The 27,979-nt window shown below is 39.9% G+C and overlaps 2 protein-coding genes and 2 long non-coding RNA genes across 4 annotated transcripts; 2 read left to right on the forward strand and 2 right to left on the reverse strand.

The window, feature by feature from the left end:
- Positions 1 to 955: 955 nt before the first annotated feature.
- Positions 956 to 10,000, forward strand: LOC136432431 (uncharacterized). The gene is made up of 3 exons (XM_066423720.1): positions 956 to 1,141; positions 3,505 to 3,701; positions 9,018 to 10,000. The coding sequence occupies exons 1-3, from the start codon at positions 1,102 to 1,104 to the stop codon at positions 9,237 to 9,239; spliced, it is 459 nt and encodes a 152-aa protein (XP_066279817.1). The 5' UTR covers positions 956 to 1,101; the 3' UTR covers positions 9,240 to 10,000.
- Positions 3,749 to 6,005, forward strand: LOC136432433 (uncharacterized). The gene is made up of 2 exons (XR_010755528.1): positions 3,749 to 4,451; positions 5,152 to 6,005. It is a non-coding gene; the product is annotated as an uncharacterized lncRNA (long non-coding RNA).
- Positions 6,534 to 8,572, reverse strand: LOC136432432 (uncharacterized). The gene is made up of 2 exons (XR_010755527.1): positions 7,859 to 8,572; positions 6,534 to 7,220 (listed from the first exon to the last, which is right to left on the reverse strand). It is a non-coding gene; the product is annotated as an uncharacterized lncRNA (long non-coding RNA).
- LOC136432430 (polyribonucleotide nucleotidyltransferase 1, mitochondrial-like) lies at positions 9,810 to 27,490 on the reverse strand. The gene is made up of 26 exons (XM_066423719.1): positions 27,267 to 27,490; positions 26,890 to 26,950; positions 26,192 to 26,266; positions 25,465 to 25,570; positions 24,628 to 24,677; positions 24,084 to 24,147; positions 23,516 to 23,563; positions 22,646 to 22,759; positions 21,532 to 21,718; positions 20,701 to 20,752; positions 20,477 to 20,534; positions 19,831 to 19,927; positions 19,250 to 19,352; positions 18,953 to 19,023; positions 18,558 to 18,594; positions 18,258 to 18,324; positions 17,650 to 17,739; positions 17,149 to 17,202; positions 16,391 to 16,500; positions 15,767 to 15,838; positions 15,047 to 15,194; positions 13,851 to 13,934; positions 13,052 to 13,158; positions 12,837 to 12,892; positions 11,781 to 11,859; positions 9,810 to 10,592 (listed from the first exon to the last, which is right to left on the reverse strand). Exons 1-26 carry the CDS (start codon positions 27,464 to 27,466, stop codon positions 10,242 to 10,244), a joined length of 2,541 nt encoding a protein of 846 aa, XP_066279816.1. The 5' UTR covers positions 27,467 to 27,490; the 3' UTR covers positions 9,810 to 10,241.
- Between the last annotated feature and the right edge of the window lie 489 nt (positions 27,491 to 27,979).

Below are 27,979 nucleotides of genomic sequence, written 5' to 3' on the forward strand. Positions count from 1 at the left end.
GGTCCATCGGCTGTTTTCAGTTGTCATGATCAGGCTGTGATGAAATCGATGTTCGTTCTGGCAATGGGGTGTGTCTGGTAGAATCTAGTGGAACTGTCGCTGTCTGTGTGTGTGCGTGTCTATGTGTGTGTCTATGTGTGTGTGTATTTGTCCAGTAGAACAGGTACCCGTCAGCCCTTTACGTAAGAAATCCTGTATGAACAGCACCACCTATCACTGTGCGCTAAGCAGGGTACAGTAAAAATTAAAACAACAACCACCGTCGCCATGGCAATGTCTTTTTATCATTGCCAGTCTTGTTGCAGTTGGTTGTCACATTGTTTTTCTATCACTTAATTTCTCTGTCTAGTGATGGGCAAAACAAGCTGCGACACTCTTAAGCCTTCTAATGACGGGATTATAGTCTCATGCTGTCTATCAGCAGCGATTTGGTAAGGAGGCGTCACAAATGTGGATAAGACAAGCTTAGGCTTCAGCCCCCCTCTCACTGGACCCGCGGCACACTGCGTTCTTAACTGGATTTGTGTTACCCTTGACTTTATAATGGGAATATCATTCGAAACTTTCAAGTATGACCAAAAGACAACAAAACACACAAAGCTTAAAAATATTTCTTTTTTGTCGATGAAATTCGTTGTGCGTGTGCTTTGTCAATTCGATCGGCCGCAGTGACGCCGCCAGTGTGCCGCGGGTCCAGTGCGAGGGGGGCTTTACAGAGCAAACAAAACACGTCCTCGTTGGAATTAGCTGCACAGACGATTAAACATTCAGGAGATCGATTCAGCCAACTGAAGAGTGACTCATGTGTAAAATCCACCCGCTGCTTTCTCGAGTGTCCTGCTAATTAGAGGGGAATCGTTCAAGTGTTGTGTTGTGTGAGAAAGAAGTACCAGTTAACACAGAACTGAGACCGTGTCTGTGCATATCTGCGAGAACCTCTACTGACTGTTGTCACTACCACTGGCACTACTACGGTTACGAGTTGAGTCCGACGTTCCGGGCTGTTTGGTTGTCTACTAGCTTCTCTCGTACCATCGCGACAGAAAAGACGATATTTTTAAGAGTGCGGGCATATAATCTTGCTGATCATATCTTGAGAAAATGGCTACAGCAGCTTGGTTGGTTGGATGCCTCAGTATCGGTATGTTGATTTACTTCTTTTATATAATGTCCTTGCGAAAACGTACAAATGTTAGTATGGTCAATGTGTCCTTGGTATGGATGGGAAGAAAAAGGTGGCAAGATCTAGAACTTTGTATCACGTTTATGTTTAGAATCTAGACCGTTCTTGTTAAAATGCAATGGTTCTATAAAAATGCTACAACAGAAGTTTTGATAAAAGTGGGAAAGAGTTTATTAAAACGGATACATTAAGTGTATCGGTGACGTCTAGTCAAATTGCTGTGTGTCGTCAGTACAATGCTAATGTTGTACCCATGGATATGGTACAATTTCTCCTACACAGAAATACAAGAGTCTAGTTAAGAATGGTAGAAAAATTAAACCGTAAACAAGGTCTTCATTTTTTTCTCTTTCTTTCCGCTTAACCTTAATCGTAATGTAAAATAGGTCTTTTTCAAATCGCATAGGAACTTTAGCCTTTCATTCATCTGTTTTTTTTCCGTCTGAGAAATGACAAAGAAATCCATTTTGTCGTTCCTTCCCCGTAGTCCTTGTACACAAGGACTTCCTATGGCGTAGTTTTTACTATTGATTCAAATGTACATGTACTTACAATGACTTCCTATGGCGTAGTTTTTAGTATTGATTCAAATCTTTATAATGTCCGTGAGAGCTTTGAGTATGAACGCCAATGTCCGGTTGATGACTAATCCAGTAACACTCGACATGTGCCATGGAGAGGGCCGAGTACTCTACCCGGAGTCACTTCCCCTATAGCAGTCTGTAGAATATCAAAAGTCCTTCAACACGTTAATATATAGTTGAACTGCCTTTTGGCTATTGTTTGCGACGATCGAATTACCTCTTGACGAATCAGCACGAGGCATCTGTCATGATACATGTCTGGACCTTGATTGATGGGTACTGGTTATTGACCATTTGGTACTTGGAACTGGACTTGCCTGGAAGTGTACTAAAATTCGCCATTGGTACGTGTGATATAAAGTGCTAGAGCCAGAAATAGCACAAGGACAGGGCACTTGGTTATGCGTTATTACCGCAATGTTATCGTGCGATAAGTGGCTTAAATAGTATTGTAGCTTCATGTCGATACTGACGGACGCTCCTACAGGGGGCTAGTTCGCATGCGCATGAAGTCTCCAATCGGATGCTCTGTTACGTAACTACCTTTGACTGCCACACTGATTTGCAGTAGCTAATGGTTCTGTGTGCTCAAAAGTTAGTCGAGGAAACGTGTCATAGTTCTAGTTTTGATTCAGTATAACACTGTTAAACGAAAATTTTGTCCGCTTTGGGATCTTTGGTACTCCGGACACGACAAAACCACCGTGACAAAACGCCAAACGAGTGTTTCCATTATTGAGATGTTTTCATGACCAATGCTTTGAAAGCCGATGAACCCTACCTGGAAAGCTTTGCACACATGCACGTATTTACCGCCCCAAGGCTATGTAAGAGGCAACACTTGAGAAAACGTTACGTTTCCTGAAGAGGTCCCACCTGTTAGAAAGCACACACTCAAGGGGGCGCACGCGTGTCTGCGAACTGATCCGGAAAGTTATCACTATGTGGTCGCAGAACATAGTATTCATCCGCGACCCGTGTAAAACAGTTCAGGTATAAAGTAGTGCGTCACTATACTTAAAAAAGGCCGTACAAATTCTTGATCATGATGTTTGTTCTGTCGGCGAAGTAAAATATACGCCTGAGTGCTATTGCCGCTGAACCGGTCATGATAAAACAGGGCGTCAGAAGAGAACGAGCCGGCAACTTTGAGTTCGTTTTCATATAGTTTGTAGCGTATCCTGAACTAAAACGTGGTGGGGTCGTGTGGCGTAGCGGCAGGGTCTTCGGCCCAAAACCCAGCGGGTTCGAATCCCCTGGCGCCACTGATGTTGTGCCCTTGGGAAACGCACTTTACACGACTCTCCTCACTCCACCCAGGTGTAGAAATGGGTTACATTGTTCTCTGTGCGTGGCACTGTTGAAATAATGAACGTCGTCCTTGTCTGTCAAAAAACGAAGTAAAAAAACTAAAACATATTCCATTTGTGTACCTTTTCTATGAGCGTCCGAGCTTCTCACATTGGAGTCCTTAACATGATGTTCTGCTACCTTGAGCGCCATGATCTCACGAACGGAATAAGAATAATCCAAAGTGTAGCAGGGAATGGCTCTCGATAGATTTAGAGCATATTTACTATCCAGTAGCTTTCATATAAAAACGGACTGTGCTGACTTAGCTTCAAATGATATAGTGTCACAAACACAATTTTTCATCAAGACAGGCAGATTACACTTTTGAGAAGACCTCTAAACATTATCATTTTTAAGATCTGCTAACATTTATTTGTGTTGTAGCTGTTTTGGCCACAGTCACGCTGGCTCAAAACACGACGGAGCCAGCAGCCCCGGATCCGTCAGGCGACGCGAACGCCACCGCTACGGCAAGCACGGTCGGTGACTTCCAGTGTTACGTGTGTGACGGGGAAGTAGCAGAGTGTGGACGTACCGTCAACTCATCAGCACAGACTAGCGGCTGCTCCGGGCATTGCATGGTGAGGTATCATAGACTGTACCGTACTGTAGGACACTGTAAGGTGATGGATTACGAAGCAGAAACACTGTCACAAAAATCGTATATATGTTTTTAAAAAGGGACATGTTTTTTTTTTATAAGGGGGCAAATTAAATCCACATATGTTTTGAAAATAGGGCCGTTTTTTTAAAGGGGGCAAATTAAATCCACATATGTTTTGAAAATGGCACATGTTTTTAAAAAGGGGGCAAATTAAATCCACATATGTTTTGAAAATGGGACATGTTTTTAAAAAGGGGGCAAATTAAATCCACATATGTTTTGAAAATAGGACATGGTTTTTCTTATGGGTCATATCTTTTAAAACAATATGCATCTTAAAAATAACCAAAATGAGAATATGAGACGAAAAAAAAACATACACCATTTTCATTTTGTACCGTGTATAAGTTTATTCCCCAATCCAGGAAACCCACCGGTTTGCAAAGTGGTGCTTTCAAAATGGTCTATCGTTTCCGATTTACCCCCCATTTTGATAGTGGTGCTTTCCAGTTACGCCGATTTCAAACTGGTCGATTTCAAAGTGGTCGATTTCAAAGTGGTCGATTTCAAACTCCAAACGGAAATGAAATGACGTAAGTCGGAAATGACGTAAGTCGACGCTCATCGCCAGAGAAGCCACCAAGTATCGGTGATCGCTGTTTACGTCCTTGTTTTCACCGTCTTGTACGCGTTTTCTGATCAGCTACGTGTCCCCAGGATATACCAGGTTTGTGTTGAATTCAGACTATATAAAGTCTTGTTTGTTTCATAAATATGATTAATTTCGACTGGAAAATTATGCGTGTTTTGTAATGACGCCAGATGGGGGAGGGGGGCATGAACTCGTACGAATACATGTTCACCACGCGTATACACCACCATTTGTTACTAGTAAGGCTACACCAAGTAATTTTTATGGATGACGTCCTTTGGAGACCCTAAATCTAATGCGAGAGCGCGAAAAAAAAACAAGAAGGGTAAAAAAAACCAAGATGCCTAGATTCGAAATATAATAGTCGACGACACATGTTAGGACACAAATTGAATGAGAAAACACAGTGTAACAACTAACAATTCTTTTATTCATGATGAAAACAGCAATATTTTGAATAAATCAGTTGAAGTTGAACAGCAGTTGTTGTCCTGTCCTGTTTCTTTCCATATCCCATTGATTTTGCAGGCCTGCAGAAACATAGTATATTAAAAAGGCAAAATCTTACGATTTGCGGCATTGTCGTAACTCTTTGGTCATAGTTACAGGCAGCGGAATTTCTTGTTTTTTTTTCTGGGAACAGACCAAAATCAATGCGCGCGCGGACGTCATCCATAAAAATTACTTGGTGTAGCCTAATAATGTTTTATCTGTGTGCATGTGCTTACATAATGGACACATCTAGACCTTCTGGTGAAACGGTGTTGCTTTCCAGGATAGTTGGCCATTCTTACGGGAAACTTCAAACATATACAAAGAAGAATGGTAGAAAGGTTGAGCCTCGTATGTGTATGCCTTGTTGCTGTGATTTATTATGTTATAATATTTGTGTGTATGATCTAAGGATAACAGTATGGCTATTTCTTGAGAGAAAAGAATTGTGTAATGAACGTGGCAAACATGAACACATGCTACATAATTTGATCCCAGTGTGCACATGAAAACATTTCGATTTAGTTACATTTTATTTATTCATCAGCTTTCACTGTTGCTCGTCAATATATGTGTATATTTTTTTTGTTCTTTGCTAGTTTTATGGACACCAGCAATAAAGTGGCTGGGCCATATCTGCGAGTCAAGGACTGGAGTCAGATGCCACTAAGAACTGTTGACTCGGAGCGAAATTCTACAAGTCTGTGGAGCAGCTTCAACCTTCCATGGACATGTTAACTGTTTTTGTGTAACTGAAGACATTCAAATTTTTCAATGCAATTTCAGTAGGTGTATACATGATAGTGAACACTGTAACTAGTATAAGTATAAAGGTATGTACCATACGTTTGGTGTTCGGAACTTCCCCCTCCAACCCCTGCGTTTGACTTCAGTAGTTCTTTCTAGGATGTGTTGACTACTGTATTTTGACAAGATAACACAAATATGTTTCCTTCAATTTTAGCCTCACATCATTGCCTTGTCTAAGATTCAACTTTAGGCATGTAAGAAACCACGGTTTTCTTATATAAGTAAGGTTTTTATTGCACAAGAAAAATACTATTAGTGTTGTAGCCTTTTGCGTAGAATATGTTAACTATTATAGTGTAATTATTATTAAAAATCCATTTCCTGCAACTTCATGCCTCAGTCCGACTGATATGAGACACATGGGAAATCCCCCAAGTTCTTCTTACATATTGATGATAACTTTTACTCTACTAGTACATTGCATTGCACAATACATTGAAGGTACAGCAGCATTCTTCACAAAGCACAATCTTCATCTTCAATGGGAATGGAAAATACACTCCAAGGTCTATTCATATACTACAATGATGGATGTACATGTACAGTCTGTCACAAACTGAAAGTGACCAAAGCGTACATGTATATTGAAACACAAAGTGGTGAATTTTTGAATAAGAATAAGTATAATAAGAATAGGTAAGAAAGGAACTTGAGGAGAAACCCTTGCCATCTGACAAAGGATGAATATTGAACAATCTACAAAATGTACAATCTGCATGTGATTTTTTTTCCCGTCAATTAGGACATACAGACCATGCTTGTCCGTACAGTAAAAATACATGAGAACCTCTACACAACATCCCACTACATGTATTAGTACATAATTAGATCAAGTTCAGAGAACACACACAGAGATCACACCTTTATCATTTACTCATGATTCATTCAATATCACTGGTCGGAATAAGTATGATACAGGCAACAAAGGACATTCTAGGCTACACCATCATGCTCATATTTTCTAAACAATGACATCATCTGCATAGATACAACTAGATTGAAGAATCATAGCTTCTTATAAAGAGACTGAGTGTTGTGAAACATTACATGAAATGGATCAATTTTCATTTACATGTACTAGCTATTCATTCAATTCATTTACCCTGAGGAATCCAACACTTACAAAATATTCTACAATCATTTGCAAATACAAAAATTTTGTTCACATCAAACTTAATTATCTACAATATTATAAAGCACCAGGTATATCAGGTACGCATATCAAATAAGAACACATACTTCGATGTGCTTACAGATACTTGTATCCAGCAGGGATGAAAATCAACATGTTTTCATTGCTTCAGAAAGCACTAAACTGTCAATGTGTGTTGTTTCAAATACATTATAATTTATATACATATCCTTGGTTCAACCGTTGGTTGAAAGACTTTGACACATGCATGTGCATATGCATGACATTCATCCTTGTGTAGACAGCATGATGCATCAACAGCTACATTGTATGGTCATAGCACTCATAGGTGCTGTGTATATGCAGCAAGGGCTGGGAAAATCCCTACAGTGCCGATCCTCTGGAGCATACTATTAGTAAGAAACAAGGAAAATGCGTTCAAATGGACATAACAACAATTCCCAGTGGCAACAAGGTAAGTTATTCAAAATGTCTAAAAAAACTATGAAAAATACGTGGTAAATTTACACGCTATGCATATTTTTACAAACCTGAGAAAAACATGCCAGCCAGCAAGGACAAGTAATTTTAATCTTCGTCTGGAATCTGGATAGATATTCCTTTCAAACTAATGCACGATCATACAAATTTATACTCGCTAAGGTCTCTTAACAAACAGAATAAGAAACACAAATTTATTTTTGTGGGTTCGTATCAGACTACAAAAATCGTGTCCGAACTTGCACATGGTTGCGCCGGCCGTTCGCCCCCCTCCCCATTCCCCTCACTGACTACGGAGCAAAACTATCGCAAGTTTGTACATTTTAACAATTCATATCAACGAAAATTGAACCACATATCATATCATTGATCGTCTCAAGTTGTTACAACGTAAAGTGAAGAGTTCCTCGATAGCTAGCTCGGCACGCAATTTGCGTAGTTTTGTAATCTTCCAAACGATACGGCTGCATTACGATTTACATTCTATAAAGTACCGATTAAACATGCAACTCTAAAATTATTACAACGTGAAAAAGTCAACACAAACCTGGTATATCCTGGGGACACGTAGCTGATCAGAAAACGCGTACAAGACGGTGAAAACAAGGACGTAAACAGCGATCACCGATACTTGGTGGCTTCTCTGGCGATGAGCGTCGACTTACGTCATTTCCGACTTACGTCATTTCATTTCCGTTTGGAGTTTGAAATCGACCACTTTGAAATCGACCACTTTGAAATCGACCACTTTGAAATCGACCAGTTTGAAATCGGCGTAACTGGAAAGCACCACTATCAAAATGGGGGGTAAATCGGAAACGATAGACCATTTTGAAAGCACCACTTTGCAAACCGGTGGGTTTCCTGGATTGGGGAATAAACTTATACACGGTACAAAATGAAAATGGTGTATGTTTTTTTTTCGTCTCATATTCTCATTTTGGTTATTTTTAAGATGCATATTGTTTTAAAAGATATGACCCATAAGAAAAACCATGTCCTATTTTCAAAACATATGTGGATTTAATTTGCCCCCTTTTTAAAAACATGTCCCATTTTCAAAACATATGTGGATTTAATTTGCCCCCTTTTTAAAAACATGTGCCATTTTCAAAACATATGTGGATTTAATTTGCCCCCTTTAAAAAAACGGCCCTATTTTCAAAACATATGTGGATTTAATTTGCCCCCTTATAAAAAAAACATGTCCCTTTTTAAAAACATATATACGATTTTTGTGACAGTGTTTCTGCTTCGTAATGGATCATACTAGAACACTGTCCCATACTATATAACACTGTACGGTGAGGGATCATAGTACACTGTCCCATACTGTACGGTGAGGGATCATAGTACACTGTCCCATACTGTAAGGTGAGGGATCATAGTACACTGTCCCATACTGTAAGGCACTGTAAGGTGAGGGATCATAGTACACTGTCCCATACTGTAAGGCACTGTAAGGTGAGGGATCATAGTACACAGTGTCCCATACTGTAAGGTGAGGGATCATAGTGCACTGTCCCATACGGTAGGGTACTGTAAAGTATCATACATTGTCCTTATAGTACATTGATGGAAAGAAAGATTTTCAAGGATGTTGGCAGTCTATAATGAAATTCCCATGTTGGGCCCTGCACAGTGCAAAAAACTGTGACAATAGCCCTAGAAATGTCTCTAAATATCAATATCTTGCCCTTCCCCAGACCCGCCGTACGGGAGCCGTTGGTGCGCACGTGTGGACGCGGTCCTGTGAAGAGGAGTGTGAAGAGACCTGTCTGCAAGCGCCCCCTGCTGAGACCTGCACGTACTGCTGTCAGGACGACCTGTGCAACGGAGACCTAATGAACGCTGCAAGCACATTGAAGCCTGGGATCTGGATAAGCCTGTTTCTTGTAGCTCATACTGTTATGTTGGGTGGAATATAATCTGTCTGGTGTCCTAAAGTCAAAGTAACATATCTATTCAGAGTTTTGGTATAAAACCTGGCTTTCCAGTCCTATCTTTAGTCACTGACGAAAGACAGTGGATGCTGTCTGAAACGTCTGTTTCAAAATTTTATCCAGTTGCTTAAGTAACTATTTTTGGAGTATCTTATTACTTGGATGCCTAACCTTTATCAATGTATCAAAGTCACTTTGTTTTCGTCTTGTATTTTTTTTTGATAAAAAATATCCTTTCTCTATGTTTCAAAATGTCATTTGAGCCTTAAGTTGTTCCCCCATCACAACCCTTTCAGCCTGTTTTAGTTTGTTGCCTTCTGGTAATTTTCATTTTTAAAAGAGCCACAGGATCAAACTATAGTCTATGACTTAACATACATCTGTATGCTGGCAAGTTTGGTAAGCAAGAAGGTTATAGTTCCTTGTGGTAAGTAAATAGGTTAACAATGGAATTTTTTTTAAAGATCTTGCTCAATGCAAGGCCGTAGGTGGCCACTTATTTAAGCATTGAACTAAGCAATACAAATCTGCAGAAGACCACAAGGACACAATGTCTTAAGTTTGATACAATTTTTAATCTACATCCTTCCTGGTAGACTTAGGACTTAAGTTAATGGTCAAAGTTAGAAATATCATTGTATGAGCTGTATGAGGCAAATGTACTGAGAATTGCGAATGGTTATAAGTGATTTGCGTGAAATCTTGAAGACAGGAGCTGATATGGAATAAAGGAATGTACACAAATACAGCTTTCGTGCTTGTGTTATGCCTTGGTTCTACTCATATAAGCAGTTACCAAGATAATGCCTTGTATTCTTGAAACTGATATCTTAGCAATCTAAGATGTATCTTTCACAATATAATCTCAAGCTTCTTCATGAATCAATAACGACAGAAATGCCAGTTTCTCAAGCGTTGGACCAATTTCCTGTACACAAAAAAAAGGGATTAAAAAAGCTATGCCCCCGAGGCGTTGCCAAAAACCAGTCACGTTGCTGCATGTGTTGTTGACTCCTTGGAACTCGTGTTCTCTGATCTGTCTGAACTTTCTGTCGCCTCTTCAACCTGTCCTTCCTCCTGTTCTCTCTCGTTCTGTCTATCCTCGCTTTCCACCTCCTCCAGTTCATCATTCTCTTCTTCCTTCGGTTCGCCGGACGTCTGAGTGACCCAGGGGGAGGTGGGGGTCCGGGTCAGGTTCAAGTTCTTGACCACGGACGACGCGGGGGCGACAAGGACCTTCCGCGATAGTCTCATCATCCCGGTGGCCGGGTCGCGCCCGAAGTACTTGACAGACATTTCTTGTCCGACGTCGAAGCCAAGAGCAGACGGATGGTTTACCTGAGGGCATAGGGCAAGAAGTTAGCCTGTGTTTACACAAGCTCTCGCTGATAGGGGTTAATGACCCCCTCCCCCAAGACGGGACGGTAACGGCCGCTAAGAGCATGATTTAGTCAGGTTAGACAAGGAATGTGTCTACTTTACATCTTGAAGCAATCGCTGAAAATGGTAACTTAATTAGACTACAAATCTTTAGATAGGTGTACCTTTTAACCTTTTGAAACAAAGAATGCTAAAAAAAAATCAACAATGATTTTTAATGTTGACTTCTGGCAGAGAGATGAATATTGACTCTAACAAAATATGTTTTTGTTGGGGATGTTTATTCAGAGGAGTGCACATGGGACATTTTACAAATTGAAATTCAAGTACATATATAGCTTTTTTTAAATAGTCACTCCAAAGCACAAGTAGCCCTCAAACTTCCATGGCTACCCAACTTCTTAGCATTACTGTAATGCCCCAAAGGCTTTTGGTTCTTAGATAAGACAAAATCCACATTTTGAGGCTACACTGTAAATTCATTAACATTGTCGGTAATCTTAGCGGTTTGGGGAAAAGTGAGCAGTTCACTGCATTTAATTTCAACGGTGGGAACAAATGTCACTGTCTCATTAGACCCCTTTCCAAACTCTGGCGCCATTTTGAATCTGCTCTTGCGAGAGCTTAATCTGGTGCGAGCGCGCATGACTTGAGCACGGGAGCAGTAAACAAGCGGTAAGAGGACGGGAGCAGTAAAAGCTAACCAATGGTGTCCCCAATAGAAAGCAGTGTCAAGTCATCTTCGGCGGAGAGATGTTCTCCTCTTTGGTAAAATTCGAAGATGACTCAACGCTGCTTTCTATTGGGGACGACATTGTTTAGCTTTTACTGCTCCCGTCCTCTTTAATACTGCTTGTTTACTGCTCCCGTGCTCAAACCACGCACGCTCGCGTTAGGTTGACCTCGAAATGGCGCCGGAGTTTGGAAAAGGGTCTATTGTTAGTGATCAAACATTTGCGATAATGAAATTTTAGCGGTTGAGTAGTGACCGTTAAAGTAGCTTATTAAGTTACAGTTAACAAATCAAGAATTACAGTGTAATATAAGGATTTTTATTTTTATTTTTATTTGTTTTTAAACCTTTATTAACATTTGCATAACATTACATTCACATAACATAATATAAGGTAATATAAGGATACCTACCCTTCTGTGGTCCAGCTGTGAGTTGTGTAACAGTGTCGGCTGCATGGTCGGGAACAGTTTCACCATCACACCACTCTCTCTGTGGGAACGGATCAACAGTCAGGACACAGAAATCTCGCCAAGAAACAAATGACCAAAATACGTTGATGAAGGTTAGACATCCAGGTAATTTTATTTTATTTTTATTTTATTAGAATTGCAACAGTGCAATACACGTGGGACACAGGCAGCTATTTCTGGTGTCGTGACCCACACACATAATATACCCGTTTTTATACTTGGGTGGAGTGAGGAAAGTCGTGTAAAGTGCCTTTTCCCAAGGGCACAACATCGGTGGCGCCAGGGGATTCGAACCCGGGACCGCTAGGTTCTGGGCCGAAAACCCTGCCGTTATGCCACACGACCCCACGCCAAAATCGGTTACTCAAGCAACTACTTCAAAATTTGATCCAGTTGCTTGAGGAACTGATTTTGGGCGTTTGACTGAAATGACCGTTTACAAAACTATGTCCAGCTGCTTGAGTACCTAAAGTGTTTTTTTTGCATATCTTATTACCTGGATGTCTTACCTTCATCGACACACTAATCTCATTCCTTTCTTTTCAAATCTTTAAGTCTTTTAATCTTGCACCTGTGTGAGATGCCTTTAGATCTACATTTCTATAGATCTTACATTTAGTTTTGATTGATTGTACATTGGCTTATGATTCAGTTTTTAAACTGTGACAATTAGCAAATCAACATAAACATAATAAAGCTATTTTGACTATTTTGAAAAAGAATAGCCAAACCCGTTCAATTGGAATGTTCAAGCACATACATCTGGCTGTTAAATTGTATCTGAGGTTTTCACAGTAGGTTTCTATGATAAAAATTATATGAAAAAAAATATCTGAAAAATTTTGCACGGCATCCAACTAAAGAGACAAAGAGGTAATGCTATTTTGATTGCAAAAATCATCTACATTTTCTGGAAAAATTAGAAAACTTTGCACAGAGGTTATTATGACTTGAGGGACTAGCCCCCTAAACGTGAACTGTTATGTTGAACTTCACCTGATCTCAGTAATGGTAGCTGTGTAGATGGCACCAAAGTCCAGCTGTGGTTCTCTCTGGGGAAAAAGGAAGTACAAAACAATTATTTTCAGTCCTTCACACAAACACACACACACAAACATGAAAACATAACCTTTTTGACAGACGTAATAAGCTCATCACAACTACATGTATCAGTTGTTAATTAGTCAGAACCAGTATGACATAGTCCTGACCTTGTCCTTCAGTAGCTCGTCGATCTGTTCCCGCGCCTCGTTCATGGCGGCGGTGTTGGGCGCAAACACCGAGAACGTCTCCTCATCCACCTGTGTGATGGTCACTCCTGTGGTACAGCAAGAAAACAGTTAGACCTTAAGTTGCCAGGCCCGGATATATCTGGGATACAGAAACATGTCCTGTAGTAGGCGCATGTAGGGTTTCGTGAGGGAGATCAATTTACAATCTTTACAGGGCTGAAACTCTGGCGTTATAATATCCCACCATAATTTCTTCACTGCAGAAGAGTTATCCTTGCAATAAGCAACAAGAGCTCTAAACTTAAGTGCCAGACTCGTCAAAATTAACACAAAACTTTGTGGGGATGTCAGGACTCAAAATACCCACCTGCAAACTGAAATTTGTGTTAAGAAAATCTTATTACAAAGACTAGAAGAGATATTTTGGTGAACAACTTACAATTTGTCAAGCTAAAAGAATCCTGGCTTTGTATTTTGAACCATGTATTACAGACAACAAAAATAAAACACTTCCTGGATATGATCATGAGAAGTTGTTTTTTATTCTTTTATTTTTTATTGTATTTCATAAAATGATACCAAAACCCCAAATACAAACAAGAGAAAAAACAAAGTGCAGGGAAATATAATATAATATAATATAATATAATATAATATAATATAATATAATATAATATAATATAATATAATATAATATAATATAATATAATATAATATAATATAATATAATATAATATAATATAATAATATAATATGAGAAGTTTTTGATAAGTTTCACCTGTCTCTGCAGTCATCCTCCTGATATTGTACCCTCCAGGCCCAACAAACTGGGCTCTCTTAGCCATTGGCACTTTTAGCTGTTCTGTAACGAGATTAAATAATTGACATGTGCATCAAAACATGTTTTCACACACACACATAAAAGTCCAGCGATACAGTCTGTCATCATGATGCTAAAATGTCGAAAGCTATATTTGAAGAATTTTGTAGACTACTGTAACTGCATTCAAGTTTGCATGGTTTTTATTTCCTGCTAAGGGGAAAATGGAGCGCTATAGTCAAATACTGCAGCTACAGTATTGGACAAAAATGTTCGCGGTGGTTTTAAGTTTGCGGTAAAACGGTCGCCGCAAAAACCGCAAACATGAAACCATCGCGAACATTTCTTCATTTACAGTATCTGTATAGCTGGGATAACTGCCCTCCAGCATAACACACCAGTTTTGTACATGAAGGCATGTGGCGCGACAGCAGCTGGTTATATCAAACTGAACGACTTGTCACACCTAACATTTGCACAAAATCATACTTCAGGCATTGTGTACATAGCATACTCTATAATAAATAATGTTATAGTTTTAGGGAAAAAAATAATTTTTGAAGACATCAATAACTCTACAAGTACTGTACTTGAAGGCATGAATATTTCTTGTTCTATTTTAAACTTTGTATTCGATACTGAGTAGTTGGTAGGTACAGAATTTGCTTATGTGTACTACTTACAAAAAGATGCATGCTTCAAAAATGCAGAGGTCATTGTGATAAATAGAACACTTCTTCACCAGCTCAACTTCAAAATAATGCTCATAACACAAACATTCATAGACAATTCAAAAAGATTCTAACCACATTTGTAATTATATTTTGTTGTTGGCTGAGGGTCGCTATATTTGTTTTTGTATTTGTATCAATTTGTCTACCGCTTGCATATGTTATTGGATTTAGTTTGATCTCATATTAGTTAAATTATTATAACTTATATTTGATGTATCCTACTTTTTGTTTGATGAAACTTGCTTAAGTTTGCCCTTGTCTGATATTGTTTAGCTTTTTTGTGGCACTGTGATATAAGCAATGTACTTGAGTGCAGTGCCACTATGTCCCTGTTTTTGGTCTCTGTCACTGTTCTAATAAAGAAATCTTAAAAAACAGTTCAACTTAGGTTATACAAGGTAAAATGATGTTTAAGCTCACCAGATACAGGCCCATACTCCTTCCTAGTGTTCCTGGGTTTGGCCAGGGCTCTGTTCATGATGTTGATGATGTCAGACTTAGCCATGGTGGCCTGCTGGCAAGCCTCCATTATAATCTTCAGAGGCAGGCCTGGTAACTTGATGTCAGCCTAAAGGGGGAGGGGGGAGGGGTGAAAGCTCTGTTTTGGTAGTCACAGTTCTCCATCCTTGGACCTACCCAATGCTAGCAATACTACTGTCAAGATGGTGTAAAGATTTTAAGAAGTCAAAATATTCTTATTTGTGAGACATAATGTTTGCCGCCTTCTCACATACAAAGGGAAATAAACATGCAACTAGAAAGGCAACATTTTCGAGAAAATGCAGGATATTCTCCTCCCATTAACAAAAAAAGAAAGACGAAGTCGCAGCATAAATTATGCCAACGAGGTCCTCATTAGCACAATTTATATCCAGGTGTTTTCACCTTTCCTAAAGGTACCTTCACCTCAAATGACATCCGTACCATGCAGCATGAAGGAAATATAACTTTCTGCAATACCGGTAACAGAATTACAGCTATCACCCTACAACTACTTGGTTTTGAGCAGAAGAAGAAAGAAGAAGTAAGAAGAAGAAAAGGCAAGGAAAAACAGTATATTCCCTGCTATGGAGGAGAACATTATTACGCTGTAAGTATGGAACAACAGTTGTAAGGTCTAGAGATGCTATAGTTTCTCACCTGTAAGGCTGTTACCCCTTTCTTGGTTCCTGCCATCTTGAAGTCCATATCTCCCATGTAGTCTTCTATACCCTGAGAAGAAAACAGTATCAAAATATCATCATATAATTTTCCTCTCAAGGGACAATATTGCTCTAATACATAATGCACATTTACATGAACGTTGTTTTTTTTGGTCAAAATTCAGGGCTCGAAATAGTGGGTGCATGTGCACCTGTTTGCACCCAAAATTGGAGCTGTGCACCTAATTTTTGACTGTGGGTGTACCAGTGCACCTAGATATTTTTGTAGGCTATAGAGTAATGGTACTATTGTACACTAGTATATAGAATATTCTTGAAATGTAGCTATCAGAAAAAGTGATATAACCTTTTGTTATACTCCATTCTATGTAATACTTGTTTGAAATTTTGAAGCTAGCTATAGAATTACAGATTGAAGGTCGTAAGAGAGGCAGTAGCGTTAAACTTTGTAATAATATTTTGCTGACATTCAACTTTATTTTATGTGGTGCACCCAAAACTCTGTGTGCCTAATTATTTCTTGGTCGTGCACCAATTTCCAAAAATTAATTTTGAGCCCTATATTTTTACATATATATTAAAGACAGGACTGATACTGTACCAGTATGTCGGTGAGTAGTTTGTAGTCCTGTATGTCCGTGGGGTTGTCAGGGTCAGTTCTGGTCACCAGACCAACGGCTACACCCGCCACAGGGGCAGAGATGGGCACACCTGAAACAGGCACGATAACAATCTGATATATACATCTGCCACAGGAGCAGAGATGGGCACCCCTGAAACAGCATCATCATCATCAGTCGACGTGCTTACGTACCATCGGCGTTATACCGCCCCTTTTACACGGGATGACATATCCTTTCGTTGGCTAATACAAGACGGGGATGCGCCACGTCTCCCGTCCAGGTCAATGGTGTAAATCTCTGTATGGCTGATACGAGATGAAGGTTTACCTGGTCCCAATCAAGGTGATTTGTAGTGAATCACCAAATCCACACAGAAGGATTTGGACAATCACACACCGGGGCATGCCCCTACTCTTTTTCGAAAGGTGTGGTAGGTTCTTTAAAGTGCATGGGGTGTGGCTCTCCCCAAACATGCGACCTCCATTTAATGTCCTATACGAGACATAGTTAATAATATAAACCTGGTCTACATGTACAATCTCAGCCTGGAAACTGCACATACTAAACATGACCTACCGGTAGCAATACAGTGAGAAAATCAAAAAGTAATTATGTCCCATGCAATACCTTTTCAACAGACTTATGATTTTTGATATAGCCGGCAGCAATCTATAAGATAATTCAAACATGGCGGCTATGGTTTGTTTGTACTGAGAAACCAAATGACAGGACTCACCAGCATCCATGAGTGCCAGGCTGCCTGAACAGGCTGAGGCCATAGAGGAGGAACCTGAAAAAGCACACACAAAAAAACAAGAGAAATCAAAGCCTCAAGTTCTGTGTGCTGTTTGCAGACACTGAGAATTGAAGTTTAGACATTCAGTCTCACTGGACAAAGTCAAAATTTTGGACACTGAGCCGGACTTCTTTGTAAGAGGGTGCAAGGAAGTCATTTACATCAGGGCCTTACAACCATGCACAGACTTTCTGCAACTTTATGATCCACTGCTCACCGAGTCACATGTGCTATCTACATAACATGACGTCATCTCAGCAGTGGATTAATTGCTCATTCCTTGATAAAGACTGGCGTTGCACAGTCCGATTTTTGTGTTGGCAATTACAGTTAAAACTTATTTTAGAATGACTTCTACCAACACAGATAAACTTTCAAGCTGAGAATTGAAGTTGTATCGATGAAAGTTGAAGAGCTAGTGATGTAGTTGTGCACACTCACCGTTAGACTCCAGAACCTCTGCAGTCAGCCTTATCGTGAAGGGGAAGTCTGAGGGAACCACTGGCTTCAGGGCATTCTCTGCTAGAGCACCTGTATCATACACATGATGCACAACTGTTAACTACATACTCATGTGTACTGTGAGCAAACATATTGATATGGATATATAGAATACAGCATGGTGTATTCCGTATCTCCCAAGGTACCAGACTGATATGCAGGAGGGCTGGGACCAAGGGTAATCCGGAAAACACCCCACTGAGAAAAAACACATTTCCATGCAAAATGTGCAGAAGTTGAGAAAATTTTGTGTCCTTGAACAATAAATTGTAACAATATCAATTCCAATGTCCAAATCCAGTATTCTAATTTTTGACAGTGGCGCACTTGGTGCATGCGAAGCATGTTGGAATCATTCAATAGTAGCCTGTGCAATACAACTTCAAAGCACATGCAATATGGTAAAATATATACCGGTCCAGAACACCCGTATCAAACACTATCCCGCTTACTGTGAGCAAAGCTACCATGGATATGAAATATCACAACAAGATTGCTGAATTTCAAGATTCTCTGATAGGAATACACACAGTCAAGTGTTTACCCACCATGCCCTAGTTCTCTTCTTGAGTTCGAGGACACCCGGCCTGTCTCATTAGTCGCGTAGGGAGGGAACTGAAAAACAAGAGAGACAAAAAGAGAAAGTTTGCAAATTGCAGATTCATTTGAATGAACGCTGAGTTCAAACATCAAATTCACCACGACCATTCACACTGGCTGTAATGTAAGTATGCGGGCATCATATTCATGTTACAATGTGTTCAAATACAAGAAACAATGTCAGATTATACTTTTCAAAACATACTTGTACATGAATAAAATTATGTTAACTGTACATGTGTACTTACCACATAATGTAGCATGAAATCCTTCTGTTTTATACCACTGAAACAAAGAAAAGTACAGTGAACTTTTCAACTACAACTAAATTAGCCAAAATTGAGGTTGTAAGTAACTAACTCTTCACTAGAATGGATAAAAGAAAATATGTAATATAGTAACAACATGCACATGAAAAATGCACAGAGCAGTCTGCTATAAGACCAATGGTACAGAATGTTGAGCAGGTGTCTAGTTCCACATACACTAATACCAAGCATGTGCATAAATCTTTATATGGCCATTAAAATTATCATCATCTACAATGCACAGAAGAATAAGAATGTCTTAAAATCACATTGGAGGTTTCCCTTATGAATATTTAAGGTGTATATTAAAGACATCTGAGAAGGTAGAAACCTACCCAAGAATCTCGGCTATAGGATCCATCTTCAGTGAAGACTGCTTAGAATCAAAGGTCACTGTGGACAACACCTGCAAAGAAAGGACATGGGATGTTAGGAACAGCTACAGGTACTGGTACTGTAAATGCATTTAAATTTGCATGGTTTTCATTTCGCCGTAGGTTCACCGATTTGGGTGAGTCCAATTTTTTGTCTTGGCAATTACAGTTTAAACTTGTTTCAGAATGACTTCTACCAACACAGATGAACTTTCAAGCTATTAGTGATACAGTGTTTTGTACAGTACTTCCACACACCTGTGTCTGTCCCCTCTGGAACAGTGCAGACCCATGTAGGGGTTTGTACAGGTCCACATCACAGGAGATGTCCCTCAGGGAGGTGATGTCACGCCCGTCACATCTGTAGAGAAAAATCGGTGTTTTCAATGACGTGATGTCATCTCTGTGTCCACTGGTTTCCCTATTCGCATTTTTAGTAAATCATTTTTCAAGCATTTTCAAACATCTAGAGACTTTCTCATCCTCTCAAATAACCACACTTAACTGTCTATAGCTCAAAGTGAATACATGCCACCAAAACACAAACATGCAGTGTATGCTTGAGCTACGACCCATTGAACAGCAAATAGGCACACAAACATGGCAGTCAGCACCTACCAGCTTCATTGACATAGAAAGTGAGTAAAAAAACTTTGTATATCAATAATAGAAAGAAATCAAGACTTGTCATTATATCTTCAAGTATCAATTTCAAGGACTTGGTCAGTTAAATGCATTAAGTTTTAAAATGTTGGGTATCAATACCTAAAGCCACTAAAGGAATAGTAAACCACAAAGGTACAAATTTATCTGTAACATTCACATAATCTCTGACACACCTCTGATAAGTGTCCAGTATGAGGCTCCTGAAGACCTGTTTAGTGACGACACTGATGGCTTCACTGATCATGAAGGGTTCAGCCTCTGGAAACAACTCTGTAAAATTGACACAAGTAATATCAATCATCATCATCAGTCGACGTGCTTACAGGGTTATAGCCCCTTAAAGGTGACATTGGCTGATACAAGACGGGGATGTGCCAGTTCTCCCGTCCGGGTGAATGGTGTAAATCACCGTATGGGTGATACGAGATGGAGGTTCGCCAGGCCCTCATCCAGGTGATTTGTAGTGAATCACCAACTCCAGATGGAAGGATTTGGACCATCGTACACCGGGGCGGGGCATCTCCCTACTGTTTTTCGAAAGGTGCGGTGGGTTCTTTTACTTGCGTGAGGTGTGGCTCTCCCCAAACACAGGACCTCCATTTACCGTCCTATCCAAGGGACGTCCCTAACCGGAGCTAGGTACTGATTTACACCTGAGTGAAGTGAGGAATAATTTGTGTTAAGTGCCTTTCCCAAGGGCACAATGTCGGAGCGCATGTCCAGACATGTCTGGGGGCAACCCGGGATCAAACCCGGGTCCCCTTGTTTGACAGGGCCATTATCAATTTGGCTACTTATGATGTTACATAAATTGCTTACCCTTCAATTTTTCATCCACTTCAGCTCGAATTTCTTGCACAGCATTGTCCCGGGAAAACTGCATTAATACAACAAAAACACAGTTGTGTTTGCACTAAGTTTGTATTCATATCTACATAATATTTACATATTTCTTGGGTTCAGACTGAACTATGCTTAAAAGTATAACATTACAGACAAAATAGGACACTGTGAATATGGACAAGAGCAAGTACAAACTTTACCTTATGATGTGTGGGGTCAGTAAAAACAACTTGAAGTTTTTCGGTAGCAAGTCTGAAAAAAAAAGAGAAAAGTTCACCAACTACACTTTTATCATGTACATTGCACATTGAACTACTGTACTAACAGCTATCCGTGACATTATATACATTATACATCTGTAAAATAAAAATCTAAAAAAAATTCCCAGGTGTAACAAGCCAAACTATATCCCTGCCTGGTTAGAAGAAACCTCGGTACATTTTTACCAGTGACATCTTCTGGCCTGTTACACTGGTATATTGAAGGTGCCAGTTCTGAATTTAAAGTGACCGAGTCGTAAAGTAGTCTGTGACGGTCAGCAAAGACTTCCTGGTATCAGTGTGCGATAACGGTAATGCAGCCTTGTCACCTGATTACCTAAATCGTGCGTTCTATATGCATTTTGCATGGTTTCACACCATTGGGGATTGCGGAAAACGTATCCCCCCTATTTTTTTTCCATTTTTCTTTATTGCACATACAGAATTATGACCTTTATTGCCGCATCAGTCATTATCCTGGGAAAATCCGTCTTTTCCGTGTAGCGGCCTTGGAAGAATGATAAAAAACTAACAGTTTTTGGGTAAAGAATTGCTTAGAATAATGGTTTTTACAAAAAATAACGTTTCCACAGAAAGTGTCAACTGAGCTTGTCGGTCAGTGGCAAGGCACCCCTTTCCACCGGGAACATTGCCCGGAAAACGATGTTTGGAGAAGCGCTAAGCGTCTTTCTGACAACGTGTCAGATTGGCCCCGAATCGTAAAAAAAAAACTTTGAACTGAGACCTGAGACCTGAAAAAAAAGCCCATACTTTTTGGCCTGTTCCAATATATCCTCCGGGGGTGTGAAGAGTTTGGGAGGGGTTCTCTTTTCCTTCCCGACCTCCTTCTGAAGAGTCTGGATCCCCCTGATGATCTTCTGAGTCTCTTTGATACCCGTCTTAATGGCTCGCTGGAAGTCTGGCAGTAAGACGTTTTCAGCAGAACCCTCCAACATCACTGGATGGACAGCAAGATAAAGACAAACCTTGTAATGGTTACATGTTCACATCATGAAGTGAAAATCAGCTTCCACACAGTATACCATACAAGGCAGGGCTCGAAATACTTTTTTTGGGTTACTTTCAAAATTGCATGTTGGCAAAAAACTTCACTAATTTGAAACAATAACTTGCTATATTATAGTCAGTAAGTACATGTAACTGCTTTTGCTGTGCATACAAAATATTCATACTCAGCCTGACATGGCAACTTTTATAGCATAATTAGAAGGCTAAACATCTAAATACAGATTTACTTAATATCAGCCTTTATTGTTTAGTAGTCAGAGACTAATTTCTCCTCTAGCTTTCACTAGTCACTTTGTCACTATTTTACGCTGCGCAACCGGGTATGTGCTTACACGATCCAGGGTTATTTTCAGCTTGCAAAATTGCAAGTTCATAACAATTCTACTTGAAAATTGCTTGCAAGTTGCTTAATAGTATTTTGAGCCCTGCCATTTTGTCTTCTTAACACCTAGCTATGTTTAAGTACCAGTGTTTCACTGCCAATTCAAGAAACACGGAAACACATTTTACAAAAAAAAAAGAAACTAACTCTGTCAACCTTTGACCAAAGTACTAAAAGCTAGTCTCTACCAGACTAACCGCCCCAGCTATAGGGAGAACATTTGCCGGGGGACTTGAGCCATGGAGGGTTTCATTCACAGGCATATTTGACCCTCTCTTCGTAGCCTACTCCCTTCATACAATTGACTCTATTTGGCCAATTTCTACTATTTTCCCAGCAAACCGCAGAAGCTGGTAGAGCCTAGCTAAAAGCTTAACTACCGGTATTCCTTTTGGTTGTTTTTTCATTGGAAATCTAGAATGGCTGCTACCAAATATTTTTTATAAACGTTTTGGCAGACACACACACACTTACCAACGAGGTTCTTCTCCGCTCCTGTCACCACCAAGTTGAGTTTACTTCTAGACAGCTGTCTCCGTGTGGGGTTGATAACGTACTCATCATCTACAATCCCTACTCTTACTGCACCTGCAGTAACAACCACACATGGAAATTTTTTATACTGATGCGAACCGGTTTGATACCGATTCGGTTGTCTTTAGACTCACGGATGCCATCCATGGCGCAAGATATTACAGTCGCGTGCGATTCAAAATGGCGGTAGAAGAGCCGCTTATTTTCGTCTTGCAGTAGTTCATATTTCTTATGTTTGCTACACGCCTTGCATATGACACGCCGCGTACGTGCCCAACAAAAAAGGAGGATGAGACGCATCGGGCAAGACCCAGGCTCAGTTGGGTCAAAGCGTGGCAAGTCTAAAGCAGGCCTAATTTCATCAGGTTGCATACATAGGATATTGGAGTTTTCTTTATAAGTCACAACCAGTGACTTCTCACCTGCTAACGTTTCGGTGTCTGTCAGACACCTTCTTCAGAGCTTCTGACAGGAGTACTGCTTCTTGCCGCTATATGTAGCCGGAGTAGGTGGCGCTTCTGCCACGTTTGGGATTGTGCTCTCGCCGCAAAAGCTCCACCTACTCCGGCTACTTATAGCATGCGCAGCGAGAAGCAGTACTCCAGTCAGAAGCTCTGAAGAAGATGTCTTACAGACACCGAAACATCAGCAGGTAAGAAGTCATTCGTTGTGTATGAAGAAAAATTTCTTTATCTATATTTAGCAGTCAAATACTGTCTCTTAGACACCAAGGAAAGAATGTGTTCAACATCAAAAAGTTAATACAAAAGCTTGTTTAAGAGAATTTGGTGACAATGACTTGGAACTTACCAATAGGACCATTCCACGGACAGTCTGACAGTGCTAGGGCAGTGGAAGCTGTGGGAAAATGGACAAAACATAATAGGTTACTCTAACGGTAGTCTCACTGTGACTTTTCTGTAAGTGACTAGGTGAGCCAGTAAGTTGATTGTGCATGTATGTCATCTACATGTAAATCATGCCATTACTAATTCTGGGTAAAAGATGGGAATACAAAATTTAGAATTTCTTTCATTCCTTAGTCATAGACAAATGAATATTTATGGTTATACAAATGTAACTAGTTAACTAGAACTTTTTTGATGGTGACAACTGTATCTAGAAGATACTCATCAATTTGGCTACATGGTGACACCAATTCATTTTCGACATTTTGAAGTCAAAGCCAGTAGCAAACGGTCAGGATAAAAACAAAGGACTGGGATAAAACTTAACTCTGACTCAATAGTCACTACCTGAAACTTTGTGTACCAAGGTACAGACTTTCCCTACACTCTGTTTTTCTGTTGAACTTACGGTCTAGCATTACAATTAGAACAGAATTAGAACTTGGACAGACTATTCATACAGTGCTCACCTCCATTGATGCTGGCAATGTCGGGGTCGTTGACCCCATCTACAGCCAAGAGGTTACTGATCACCTGCAAATGTATTTTTTTTAAAAATTGGTGCTATGTTGAATGACACGGCATATAGATCATTAAACCACTGCGAAATTTTCAAGAATTACATAATATTACAGCTCTCTCTCTCTCTCTAGATCTCTCTCTCTCTCTCTCTCTCTACAATTTCAAGTCTTTTATTCCCAATCACATGGGGGTTGGACGTGCTTGCACATGGATGGGGGAGCCCCAGAACTCATCAAGTGCAAGTCTTTTTTGTAGCAAGAGTTTTTACGGCTGGATGCCCTTCCTAATGCCAACCCAAACCCTACTGCTGGGCTTAGGACATGGGAAATATGTGTTAAGTGCCTTTCCCAAGAGCACAACGTCTGGGACATGTCTGGGTACTCCACTGGGGATTTAACCTGGGTCTCATTGGTTCATAGCCGGATGCTCTGCCACTATGCCACACAGACGCCACCCTTACATATTAGTCAGTAATGAAGAGTATGTTCTAACCTGTGTTTCATACATGTATCCTGCTGGGAACAGTGGCCTGATGGACCGGTCTGCCATGTGGAAGAAACAGGAAGATGTTTAAGATAAATCAAATTCACCTTAGATCCTCAAAAGTTCTCATACTCCTCAATCCAATATTAGCCCAAGAATCACATTACAATATGAATATATCAAGATTGACATAAAAATTACGATACACATGTACATACCCAAAACAGTATTGTCTATGTTAAATAGCCTGATATATATGTCACAATATGTCATCATTCCATGCAGCAACAGTTACTGAACAGCATCACTTCTGTTTTAAAGGACTCCAAAAGCGGGTATTACATGTACACTTAATCAGAGACTAGATCGTTATTATTGAATCCAGTTTGTTTTGTCAAATTTACCATCAGTTGAAACCTGAATGCAGGGCGAACATACATACCTATCAAGTTCTTGAATTTCCTAGAAGACCCTTCCAACAATGCCATAGTTCAATGTTTCTTACAAAAGTACCAAAATCTCTGTATTCCCAGACGCGATAGTATTCAAACTTTTTGTGTAGCTTCCTGAATGTGTGATAGTCACTTGACTGCCTTTGTTAAGCTTATTGCGTCTATCGTTGGCAAGAAATTGTGCCCAAAGTTGGCCATGCAAGTACATAGAAGCGGGTCCATATGGGGGTACATGGATTTAGAAAAGGATTATTGTCGAAAAGACAGCTGAGGTAATTTAGCCAAAAGTTGTGTGCTTTTTGTATATCCCGAAAAATATAATCTATCAGAAAATAATACCGGCGCTTTTAGAGTGGAATGCTCCTTTTAGCTCTACATAAGTGAAGACCCTGACCGATGAGTCTGCTGACCAGGATCTCTCTGTCCGTCTGGGCCAGCTCACGTCTCAGGTGGGTGGTGGGGATCCGGCCGGCCGCCGCCGCCTTCTGTCTATAGTCAACCTATTGATAAATACATAAATATATTAATAAATATTGTGTAAAAACGGGTGTATTATGTGTGTGGGTCATGGCACCAGCAATAGCTACCTGTGTCCCATGTGTATTGCACTGTTGCAATTCTGATAAAATAAAAATCAAGTCAAATATATTAACATAAAAATATGAAAATACATATTGATAGATATAAAAAATTCAATACATAGATTTTTTTTAAACAGAAAGGACCGTTGTCATGGAAACACTTATGTAGCATCAAGTTAAGGTTGATAAAAATGAAGTGGGATGTGTCAGCTCACAATGTTAGAAAAAGTTTTTGAAATGTCAGTCATTAAATTGAATTAAATGGAGAAATGTTTGTGGGGATTTAATTTCGCGGTAGGGAGAAAATGGAGTGTTCGTGGTAGTTTTGAGTTCGCGTTTTGAACAAAAGGAGCACTACGGTCACACAACATTTTTAAGTTCGCGGAATGAAGATTTCACCACGAAAACCGCAAACATTTCTGCATTTACAGCATACAGTCATATTATAACCATAGCCTATTCTCGCCAGCATGTATCCGTTTCTTGCTGTCTGTTCCTATGTAAAGTAGTTTCCTGTGGACCGTATGAGGAGAGACTCACAGTGAGAGGCAGGAACCCTGCAGAGCTGGGTCTGGTACGACTCGCTGCTGTCACCATGGCAGATGTGTCACCAATCTGGGGAAACCACAACATGAAACACTTGTGATCTAAGATTTCATATCTAGCAACTACATTGTATATTTCAAGGAGAGACTGGACTGTCACATGAAACAACACCAAGTAATGTACAACTACAAAGCTCTGGACCATCCCGAGAAACTAGAGGTGAATTGAAGAGTGGCCTAAACTGGAATCAGAGTTCCTACCTGGCGGAATCAACTCTACTCTACTCTACTCTACTCTACTATATCTATATCTACATGTACTAGTATACAAAAGGTACAACACAGGAAGAAACTACTATCATTATGACAAATCTTACTGAATAGAGCTTACTGCCTACATAAACAAAAGTTCAAATAAAAAAGCAAACATATATGCATTGCAATGTCAAGATCATCATGATCATTGATGGTTATTTCAAGTGACTATACTTAGAACACAATCAGTAGACAGCACAATAGATATTTATGGAATATGGGGGAATGGTCATTTTTTGTGGAGATAACCCTCTAAACTAAATCTTAAGGTCCTTCAGCCATGACAATCGATTGGCCTGTAATATAACGTTATGTATCTACCTGTAACTTTTTTATGTAATTTTAAACTTAAGGTTATAATATTTAGTAATAACTCACCTCAACCACAGCACAGCCATCGGCAAACCTTGCAAACTTTCCCGTTGATATTCTCATGACTCTACAATATGTGAAAATGAAATATAACACTGAAGTTCTATAACCTTATTGTACACTTCTACTAGTAACAACAAGCATAATATCCAACAATCATAGATACTAGTATTTTGCATGTGACGACATGCCAGTTTGCTGCTAATAAAAAGCTTGAACAACTTCAATAACCAACATTTGCTGACGATGGTTTCTAAGTAACTATTACGGAAACACCATGATCACTTTAAAGTAGCTAACATTTTGCTATTTCTGTAAAATGGTGCATAGCCGAAAAGCAGACCAAACTGGTGGACCACATGTGACACCGAAACCGAACTTACTTGTCGCCGACTTCCACGCTAACCCCGCTGACTTTCCCCCCGTCCGCCCACGGGTTGGTATGGACCCATCTCACTCCAGAAGTGCCCTCTGTCTGCCATCTGGCCAAGTGACGACTCCTATAACTGCGTGAAAACAGTCTATTTTCTCGAACTATCTTCAAACACTTCGATATCCGAAATTTTGCCATGTTCGCCGCCATGTTGGCTGTGACCCTTCACCCCGATGCGCTCACTTTGATACATAGGGGTGTCGTCGATGAATGGGTTTTCTTTCATATATAACTACAAATTAAAAGCACGGTATACAAATTATTTACGAATCCAATAAATATTCTGTTTTGATAATGAGATTGAATCTATACCAATTTTAAACACTATTTTATGCTCAGTGACAAGATTCCCTCCAAACATTGGTACATTCCAAATGACGTATGGAAAGTGCGTTGGACCATGACTTCCTCATCAGATCAAGGTGTACATGTGGCATTCTTTTTGACCTACAACCAGAGACGAAAGAGAAAATATAGCAACTTCTGGAGGGTAGACTCTGCACGTATGCGCGTGATGGTATGTCGACATTCGAAGTTGGGAACTCCGGAAACTCGGGTAACATTTTTAATTGGTAACTCCGAATTTGGATTTTACAGGTGCCATTCATGATTATATTCCCCTCCACAGGAGGGAGAATACACTGTTTTTGCCTGCTTGTTCTT

This window comes from Branchiostoma lanceolatum, chromosome 4 (genome assembly GCF_035083965.1).
Source record: "Branchiostoma lanceolatum isolate klBraLanc5 chromosome 4, klBraLanc5.hap2, whole genome shotgun sequence".
Classification (NCBI taxonomy): domain Eukaryota; kingdom Metazoa; phylum Chordata; class Leptocardii; order Amphioxiformes; family Branchiostomatidae; genus Branchiostoma; species Branchiostoma lanceolatum.